Raw genomic sequence first — 11,050 nt, forward strand, 5'->3', positions numbered from 1 at the left:
TGGGCTTGATCCCACAAACTGTGGGATCATGACCGCCAAAATCAAGAGTCGGGTGCCCAGCCTACTGAGCCACTCTGGTGCCTCAGGTTTCATATTTTTCTTACTAGCCAGATGTCTGTGCATAAAATACTATTTATCACAATAATGTGATAAACTGTGATCCTCAGACATATAAACACCTAAATGAATCAGCCTGAAGATGCATTTAAAGATGTGTATTTTGTAAAATGTTTTTGATAGTTCCTTTTTTTTCATTTTCTGCTTTATCATCCTGAAGTAATATGTCAGAATGCATCCACAAGCTGATTGTGCATTGTATTCATGTGTTATTTTATAAAGTGAAGTTTATGTTGTATGATTGTCTTTGGTAATCATTATTTTTATCGGGGGGAGATGTCATCTCTCACGTGTTTGTCTGTGGTTTGTCTAGATCTCTGCCAGTTGGTGTGAAGGGGTACAATACATTGCCCTTGGGGGATTACAGCCTAGCTGAAGAGAAAGAAGAAATGCTCATAGCAGCCAAATTTAGTACCATAGGGTTTAGACATTAATTATACACTGTCATATCGTTTCTAATCATTTTGTGGGTGTTGGAGGCAGTTTATGAGCTGAAGAATCACTGAAGTGTTTGTGGAAGTTTGGTTGTGGAACTGTGATTTTTTAAATAACTTGGGGAAAGGAAGAAGAACATTGTAGGATGGAAAAACCGAAAAAGAAATACAGGGATGCATACGCGCGCGTCTGTGTAGGTGTGTGTAGGGAACAAGTGAGGAAATAATGACCAAAGGGTTGGAAGAGGATTTGAGAATCTGGATATCATAAAGAGTTGAAATACAAGTTCAGTGGGAAAGAAGGTGAAGAGAGAGAAGGCTGGATTCAAAGGAAGGATTTTATTGTTCAGGATTTCAGGAAGCAGTGATTTGTGTTGAAGAGGTCCCAGTTCAAGGTTATGTTTCCTTCATGGCTAACTCTCAGATTTACCCCCTTTAGAATGTCTTTCAGATTAAACTTAGCATTTTCTCTTTTTCTGAATGGTGTTTATGTTTGAGTGTACATTGACTTAGCATCCAGTGATTTTATATATGTTTATTTTATCTTCCCAAATAGATTTAAGTTATATCTTTTTTTCTTTTTTTTAGTTTTATTTTTTTTTTTACTTTACATCCACGTTAGTTAGCATATAGTGCAACATTAGTTAGCACATTAGTTAGCATATAGTGCAACAATGATTTCAGGAGTAGATTCCTTAATGCTTCTTACCTATTGAGCCCATCCCCCTCCCACAACCCCACCAGTAACCCTCTGTTTGTTCTCCATATTTAAGAGAGATTGTATTTCTAATACTCTATACAACATAGGTTTACTTATTAATTGGGTGAAGTAATATGGATACAATGAAAACTGTGATGTGGCGATGAGTATGACAACAAAGTAAACGATATTGTTGATGTCAGACCTGTTTCTTCCAGATAAAAATGTTTTTTCTTTGTGACCATGAAGATCACATCTTCCATTTACATGACTATTAAAATACGACAATATCTACAAGTAGTCTTAGGAATCTCAGCCAACAGCTTCCTCCTTCTCTTCCACATCTTCACACACCTTCTGGATCGCAGGCCTAAGCCCACCAACCTGATCATCTGTCACTTGGCATTTGTCCACATGATGAAACTCTTCACTGTGCTGTTGTCTACAGACCTGTTGGAAACACTAAACTTTCTGGACGATTTCAAATATAAGGCTTTATTTTGCATGAACAGAGTGACACGATGTCTGTCCATGAACATCACCTGCCTCCTGAGCATCCTCCAGGCCTTCATCATCAGCACCGTGCTCTCCTGGTTGGTCAGGTTTAAACATAAATGCACAAAATGTATCTTCCGTCCTTTTATTGTCTTATGGTTTCTTAGTTTGTCTCTCAGTAGTAAGTGCATCTTGTGTACTGCTGCTGCTTCTAACATGACCCAGATCCATCTACTGCATGTCAGTAAATACTGCTCGGTTTCCCCCATACACTCCATCATCAGGGGACGACTTCTCATTTTGACATTACCCAGGGATGTTTTCTTTATAGGTGCCATGCTGCTCTCTAGTGCATATATGGTGATTCTCTTGTCCAGGCATCAGAGGCAGTGCCAGCAGCTACACAGCTCCAGCCTCTCCTCAAGAGTCTCCCCAGAGAGAAGGGCCACCCAGACTATCCTGCTGTTGGTGAGTTTCTTTGTAGTCATGTACTGGGTGGACATCATTATCTCCTCCTCTGCAACTGTGTTATGGAGATATGACCCAGTAATCCTGGATTTCCAGAAGCTTGTATCCAATGTGTATGCCACTGTCAATGCATTGGTGTTAATTTGTTTGGATAAAAGGATAAAAAATGTGTTTCAAAAACGTGGAAAAATTACGATCAATTTATAACTACTTATTCGTGAAATATTTATACCCCAAAATGATTATTTTTGCTTTAATTTTATGACAGATAAAATTTTGAAAGCCAGATAAAGAATTCACAGGTGTTTTTATAGCTGAACTATTGTTCATTTTATGCTATTGGGGAAAGAATTAACAAGAAAACAATTGGGAAAAAATAATGTCTAGTTTCATTTTCCATACTGTGACACTTTCTGTTCCTCCTCCTTCCACATTTAGAGAAGATTGTGAAATAGTTGTCTTATCCTGATAATTCAGCATAATCTGACCTTAAAATCAGATAATTATTAAACATCCTTCTATCTACAACCTTAATTTTCATTGTCATATAACCTAATGTATTCATACCAGGGATAGGGAGATTTGGTTCTAGATACCTTAGGAATAGGAATAACTGTTTTCTTACAAATCCTATTAACCCAATTGATTCAAGTTGAACCTGGCTCACTCCCCTTTCTTTTCTTTTCTTTTTTTTAGATTTGTTTTTAGATTTTTAAAATCTAATTTCTTGTCAAATTGGTTTCCATGCAACACCCAGTGCTCATCCCAACAAGTGCCCTCCTCCCTGCCCATCACCCACTTTCCCCTCTCCCCCACCCCCCATCTACCCTTAGTTTGTTCTCAATCCCTAAGAGTCTCTTATGGATTATATCTTCTAGATTAAATATAAAAGACTCTTGTTGAAATTTGAATCAGAAAACTTGCTTAGAGGTCACCTACTCCAAAACCCTCTGTAGTGGCCATTGACCTCTACCCAGAATGCTGTGCCTCCCACAGCTTCTATGTTCTTTTGCTTCTAAAGGCCTCTACCTGTGACTTTCTTCTGAAGGATGGCCAGGACTTGCACTACTGGAGCCGCTTTGCCCAGACACACAGAGCAGGAAGTGCCTGGGACTTTAGTGTTACGGTCCCACTCCTAGTCCCACCCTGCAACAGGGCATCTTGGCCAATGACTGACAGGTGTTGAGTATGACTCAAGTAGGGCAGTGTTGGAGCTTTTATATGTGTGACTGGAGCTCCCCTGGTCAGGGTTAGGCTGGGAGTTTACCTGAGATCACATCCTTGTTTGGATTTTTCCCTTTGTGACACCCCCAACCTTCGTCTTTCTTGGGAGCATTTGTACATGAATCTGCATCTTAAGGTTCTTTGGGAACGCTGACCTAAGGCATTCTCGTTTTACTATGGGGAAAATTAGACCTAAGGCCTAATGTGGTTAATGTGCCTAGAGTCATGCACAGCCTAATTTTGGACCCAAATCTCTTGAGTCCATGTGTATGCTCTTTTAACTTCTTAGTAGTTCGAGGCATGCAATAGACATATAATAATTTTCTTTGAATTTACAAATAAGTGATGAGTGCTTTGTGTGCAAGGCATTTTACTGGCTACGAAAGGAGGCATGAATTTGAGATGTAATTCTTGCCTTCCAGAAGCTTAAAAAAGAAGGGCAGTTAGATTGCTATTGGAATCCAGAAGAACAAGGGATGGGGGTATCATGCGTGATTCAAGCAGGCAAAGAGAGGGAGACAGATTGAAAAATGGTGTGTGACATCTGGATTGGGGCTGAGAGGGTTAGGTTTATTTTTATTTATTTATTTATTTATTTATTTATTTATTTATTTATTTATTTATTTATTTATTTATTTTCAATATATGGAGCTTATTGTCAAATTGGTTTCCATACAACACCCAGTGCTCATCCCAACAGGTGCCCTCCTCAATACCCATCACCCACCCTCCCTGCCCTCCCACCCCCCATCAACCCTCAGTTTGTTCTCAGTTTTTAAGAGTCTCTTATGCTTTGGCTCTCTCCCACTCTAACCTTTTTTTTTTTCCTTCCCCTCCCCCATGGGTTTCTGTTAAGTTTCTCAGAATCCACATAAGAGTGAAACCATATGGTATCTGTCTTTCTCTGTATGGCTTATTTCACATAGCATAACACTCTCCAGTTCCATCCACGTTGCTACAAAGGGCCATATTTCATTCTTTCTCATTGCCATGTAGTACTCCATTGTGTATATAAACCACAATTTCTTTATCCATTCATTAGTTGATGGACATTTAGGCTCTTTCCATAATTTGGCTATTGTCGAGAGTGCTGCTATAAACATTGGGGTACAAGTGCCCCTATGCATCAGTACTCCTGTATCCCTTGGGTAAATTCCTAGCAGTGCTATTGCTGGGTCATAGGGTAGATCTATTTTTAATTTTCTGAGGAACCTCCACACTGTTTTCCAGAGTGGCTGCACCAATTTTCATTCCCACCAACAGTGCAAGAGGGTTCCCGTTTCTCCACCTCCTCTCCAGCATCTATAGTTTCCTGATTTGTTCATTTTGGCCACTCTGACTGGCGTGAGGTGATATCTGAGTGTGGTTTTGATTTGTATTTCCCTGATGAGGAGCGACGTTGAGCATCTTTTCATGTGCCTGTGGGCCATCCGGATGTCTTCTTTAGAGAAGTGTCTATTCATGTTTTCTGCCCATTTCTTCACTGGGTTATTTGTTTTTCGGGTGTGGAGTTTGGTGAGCTCTTTATAGATTTTGGATACTAGCCCTTTGTCCGATATGACATTTGCAAATATCTTTTCCCATTCCGTTGGTTGCCTTTAGTTTTGTTGGTTGTTACCTTTGCTGTGCAGAAGCTTTTTACCTTCATAAGGTCCCAGTAGTTTATTTTTGCTTTGAATTCCCTTGCCTTTGGGGATGTGTCAAGTAAGAAATTGCTGCGGCTGAGGTCGGAGAGGTCTTTTCCTGCTTTCTCCTCTAGGGTTTTGATGGTTTCCTGTCTCACATTCAGGTCCTTTATCCATTTTGAGTTTATTTTTGTGAATGGTGTGAGAAAGTGGTCTAGTTTCAATCTCCTGCATGTTGCTGTCCAGTTTTCCCAGCACCATTTGTTAAAGAGGCTGTCATTTTTCCATTGGATGTTCTTTCCTGCTTTGTCAAAGATGAGTTGGCCATACGTTTGTGGGTCTAGTTCTGGGGTTTCTATTCTATTCCATTGGTCTATGTGTCTGTTTTTGTGCCAATACCATGCTGTCTTGATGATGACAGCTTTGTAGTAGAGGCTAAAGTCTGGGATTGTGATGCCTCCTGCTTTGGTCTTCTTCAAAATTACTTTGGCTATTTGGGGCCTTTTGTGGTTCCATATGAGGGTTAGGTTTAAACAAAAGTTTATTTCGAAGTTGTTGACATTTTCAAACTTGATATAGTTTACTTCTTTTTGTGTCCTACCATTTTCACCCATCATTGGGGACATTTCCATATTATCATAAAATGGCCTTCAAAATCACATTTTAATGAGTTTCACTAACTTGTATAAGTATATTCAATATATTTACTGAAACTTCTGTTACTGAATATTTAGATTTCCCTGAGTTTCTGATTATGGAATGATACTGCAGCGAAGATCTTTGCACATAAACATTTGCTTACATTTCTGAGAGTATTTGCCAAGGATAAATTCCTGGAAATATAATTATTGGGGTAACTTTCTTGTGCATTTTTGAGACATATTGCTCAATTGCTTTCCAGAAAAGATTTACTGTGCCAGCATATCGCTTCTCAGTGGCACATGGCTTGTTGCTTCTCCTGAAGTTCTCTAGTCGTTCATTGATTTATTTGTTAATGTACAAAGTATTTGTTGAGCACCCACTAGGCAGGAGACCACAGACAGTACCAGGTGGCACATCATTGTCATGTAGAATTTCTTAGTTTTTGTTTACCATTTTTTCCCTCTTCCATTCACAGTATTCAAATTTTGCTTTGTCTCTGCCTTGCTAGACCCTTTGGCCCAATGGGCTTCCTCTTTGAATTATTTTCTTAGTTCTAACCAGGAGTTATTGTATTTCATTCTTTGTTGTTCTTTTACTTTTGTTCTTTGCTAGCATTCCATTATTGATCAGGGTCACAGTATCTTCTCATATCTCCCTTCATGCTTTCTGTTCCCAGTGGCTTTTTTCCCTGTTGTTTTATTTGATTTCTATCTTTCATTGCAAACACTTTCCTTAATTGCCTGGCATGCTTTATCTAGTCACATTTAAGAATGGGGCATAAATAATCACTGTAAAAATAATTAGAGGCTTAAACTTATGCCATGCCTTGTTTGTGTTTACATTTAATTCTCACAACAATCCCATAATATAAATTCTGTGATTATTCCCATTTTATAGATGAGGCATGAGAGGTTAATAACTTACCAGAAGCCTCTCAGCCAATAGCCAGCACAGTTAGGTTTCTGGCCTAGAGAATGGAGATCCATAGTCAGTGTCCATAACCACCACACCATAATACCTGCTTACCACTGTTACGCACGAGGGCTCCAGGTCAGGCAGGTACTTCATCTTTTATCTTGGTTTTATGAGACAGTTCCTCATACAGATCCTGCCTGCCAACCAGGGTTCTGGAATTTGAATGGGAAAGAAGGCTAAGAATCTCTATGTTTAGTACATGAAATTTCCCTTATTCAAATTCCGCTGCTTTCATTTTTTTTTTTAATGTTTATTTATTTTTGACAGAGAGAGACAGACAGAACATGAGTGGGGGAGGGGCAGAGGCAGAGGGAGACACAGAATCCAGAGCAGGCTCCAGGCCCTGAGCTGTCAGCACAGAGCCTGACGCAGGGCTCGAACTCATGGACAGTGAGACCATGACCTGAGCCTAAGTTGGACGCTCAACCGACTGAGCCACCCAGGTGCCCCATAGTCCACTGCTTTCATAAGAGGTCTTGCCTTCAACTGGCCTGCTGCCACCCATTCCAGAAGCTTGCTGGTTTACCCTCACAAGAAAACAGGTCTCTGAGTTTCTGAAGAGGTGGGGAAGGGCCCGTGGCCTGACTGTGCAGAGTAAGGAGGACATCTGGGAATGTAACCTACTACTTTGTTTTTTATTGAAGTATAATTAACATACAGTGTGATATTAGTTTCAGGTGTATAATACAATGATTCAACAACTGTATATATTACCAAGTGTCCACCAATGGATGAATGGATAAAGATATGGGGTGGGTATATATTAATATATATATCTTTATTTATTCCTTATCACAACATCCCAATTGAAAAAAAGGTGTAATATTGCTGTCCAGTGTCTGTATTCATTCGTCAGGTTTCACTAGGTGCCTCCTGTATGTTTGATGCTGTGCAGGTGCCAGGGATATGATGGTGAAGAAAGCAGACAGGGACTCTGCCTGCAAATATAAATATAAATATAAATATAAATATAAATATATATTAATATATTATATATAATTATTATATATATAATTAAATACATAATATATATTATAATATATTAAATATATTATGTATATTTATATATATAAATATAAATCTATATATGTATATATATAAATATAAATATATATATATGTGTATATATATATATACACACATATATATATTACTCAGCCATAAAAAAGAATGAGATCTTGGAGCACCTGGGTGGCTCAGTTGGTTGAGCATCCAACTTTGGCTCGGGTCATGATCTTGCGGTTTGAGTTCGAGCCCCATTTCAGGCTTGCTCATGTCCACACGGAGCCTGGAGCCTGCTTCAGATCTTCTGTCCCTCTCTTTCTGCCCCTCCTCTGCTTATGTTCTTTCAAAAAAAAAAAAAAAAAAACATTTAAAAAATGACATCTTGAAATTTACAGCAACATGGATGGATCTAGATGGTATGATGCTAAGTGAAATAAATCAGACTAAGAAAGACAAATACCATGTGATTTTCATTCATAGGTGGAACTTAAGAAACAATTACTTATTTAAAAAAATAGCTTTGAGATACAGTTCACCCATTGACGCTATTAAGTTAAGTACTTTTTAGTATGTTCACAGAGTTGTGTAAATATCACCATGATACTTTTTAGACATTTTTGGAAAACAAAATCCTGTACTTGTTAGGAGTCACTCCCCATTCTCCTCCACCTGCCCAGCCCCTGGCACCCCTAATGTACTTTCTGTCTAGGTGGATTTGCCAATATATTCTGGACCCTTAATATCAATGGAATCATGTAACATGTGACCTTTGGTGAGTGGTTTTTGTAACTTGTAATAATGTTTTTGAGGTTCACCCATGTTGTAGCCTGTGTCAGCGTTTCATTCCTTTTTATGACCAAATAATATTCCATTGCACAGTTCTATCACATCCTGTTTTTTCATTCATCATCTGTCAGCCATTTGAGTTGTTTAGGCTTTTTGGCTCTTATAAAAATGCTGCTGTCAGCATTCATGCACAAGCTTTTGTGTGGATCTAGGTTTTCACTTCTCTTGGGAGTGGATTGCTTGGTCATACCATGACTGTGTTCAGTTGTTTGAGGAACGGTCCCATCGTTTTTCAAGGTACCTGCAACATTTTACATTGACTGTGCATGAGGGTTCTATCTGCTTCTTTTTAAAATTTTTTTTTTTAATTTTTTTTTTCAACGTTTATTTTTGGGACAGAGAGAGACAGAGCATGAACGGGGGAGGGGCAGAGAGAGAGGGAGACACAGAATTAGAAACAGGCTCCAGGCTCTGAGCCATCAGCCCAGAGCCCGACGCGGGGCTCAAACTCACGGACCGCAAGATCGTGACCTGGCTGAAGTCGGACGCTTAACCGACTGCGCCACCCAGGCGCCCCTGAAATTTTTTTTTAACATTTATTCATTCTTCAAAGACAGAGACAGAGCATGAAAGGGGGGGAGGGGCAGGGAGAGAGGGAGACACAGAATCAGAAGCAGTCTCGAGGCTCCGAGCTGTCAGCACAGAGCCAGACACGGGGCTCGAAACCACAAACCGTGAGATCATGACATGAGCTGAAGTTGGATGCTTAACCGACTCAGCCACCCAGGCGCCCCTCTATCTGCTTCTTAAAGCAGCTTTCTAGCAGTGTTTAAGCACTGCCTTCCATGTCGCCACCTGGAGTCACTAGGAATCTGTGATGTGTTTCACCTTTTCTCACTGCTGGCTTCACACACGGGTATATGGGTTTCCACTCATCTCTGCGCTTTCACCTCTCCAAAATAGTGTGCTATGGGCTCTTCCCCATTCTCTTTTATCCTTGGGGACCTACACTGTTTTCTTCTTTATTTATTTGTCCTCATTTTAATGACATTTCAGGATGTATTAGAGGTAACCACATGTGTTCAACCTACCAGTTTAAACTGGAAAGGCCTTCAGTTTCTTCTCTTCCTTTTAAGTTCATGTAAATTTTAATGCATCTTATTTAACACAACATTTAGAATATAATCCCATTAAAATTTTTAAAAATATTTATTTATTTATTTTTGAGACAGAGAGAGACAGAGAGAGAGCATGAATGGGGGAGGGTCAGAGAGAGAGGGAGACACAGAATCCAAAGCAGGCTCCAGCCTCTGAGCTGTCAGCACAGAGCCCGAGGCAGGGCTCGAACTCATGGACTATGAGATCATGACCTGAGCTGAAGTCGGATGCTTAACTGACTGAGCCACCCACGTGCCCCAAATATAATCCCATTTTATAAGGAGGTCTTTATCACTCTATCTTTTCCTGTTTGTTTTCCTATCTCTTTTTTTCTCTCTCTAATCTACATACATCCCTACCCATCTCTCTGTCCCATCTCTACAGTCATAGAAGTTTGGCATAATGTTCACTAAGTTTAACAATGTTTATTTTTGTTTGATGTGATTTGGAGTAAGTCTTTGCTTTTTGATACTTTTCTCTATGGCTTATCTTTTTTATTTTTTTAAAAAGAGTTTCTTTTTAAAAATTTTTTAAATTTTATTTTATTTTAGAGAGAGAGAGGGGACGTGAGTAGGGGAGAGGGACGGAGGGAGAGAGAAAGAGAATCCCAAGCAGGCTCCATGGTCAGTGTGGAGCCCAATGCGGGGCTCGATCCCATGACCCTGGGATCATGACCTGAGCTGAAATCAAGAGCTGATGCTCAACCGACTGGGCCATTCGTGTGCCCCGCTATTGCTTATCTTGAAAAAAACATAGTAAGCATGGATGAATTTTATAAAAAATGATAAAAATCATTATGTAAAAAAATCTAAAACTTGGTGTCCTGGAAGTTAAGGCAGTAGGATGCCTCAAAGAGAGCACAAATAACAACATCAAATAGAGTAGAGAAATTGAAGAGGGTGAAGACTGAGAAACAATCATTATTTCTCCAATTGTAGGCTCTGGATCCTTGTTTTCAAATGGCACCTTTCATTTTGGTCTCACAGGGCAGGGCGTGTATACTGCACATACACCATGTCACGCTTAATAAGTAACAGGATAAGTAGTATCTCTAAAGACTCCTATTCAGCTATCTCTGAGGTTAAGGAAAACTGCACTTATAAAAATAAAGCTATGATTTGGCCTAATTTCTCAGAATGGCATAAAAAGCACATAAGAAACATTTTCAAGTAAAACCTGTTACATAATGTGTTTCCTGGTCTGCCAGTATGACGAATGCCAATGTGAATGTGCATGCCTTGAACATACTGGATCAAGAGATAAATGTTTCTGAGGTGGAGAAATTCAGTGTCACCCCCTCAGGAAACCTTCAGTATCAAGGGCTGGGTAAAACGGAGCTCAACAGAAGAAGGAAACAAATGAGAACGGGCACTCTTGTTAAGCAGCGACTTTACCTCTCAGACTGAGCTTGCGTAGGATCA

At 39.6% G+C, this 11,050-nt stretch overlaps 1 protein-coding gene across 1 annotated transcript; it reads left to right on the forward strand.

Annotated features, from left to right (window-relative positions):
- Window positions 1-1,475: 1,475 nt before the first annotated feature.
- LOC123595059 (vomeronasal type-1 receptor 90-like) lies at window positions 1,476-2,433 on the forward strand. The gene has a single exon (XM_045472240.1). The coding sequence runs from the start codon at window positions 1,495-1,497 to the stop codon at window positions 2,419-2,421; it is 927 nt and encodes a 308-aa protein (XP_045328196.1). The 5' UTR covers window positions 1,476-1,494; the 3' UTR covers window positions 2,422-2,433.
- The last annotated feature ends 8,617 nt before the right edge of the window (window positions 2,434-11,050 follow it).

This window comes from Leopardus geoffroyi, chromosome X, assembly GCF_018350155.1.
Source record: "Leopardus geoffroyi isolate Oge1 chromosome X, O.geoffroyi_Oge1_pat1.0, whole genome shotgun sequence".
In the NCBI taxonomy this organism is placed as follows: Eukaryota; Metazoa; Chordata; class Mammalia; order Carnivora; family Felidae; genus Leopardus; species Leopardus geoffroyi.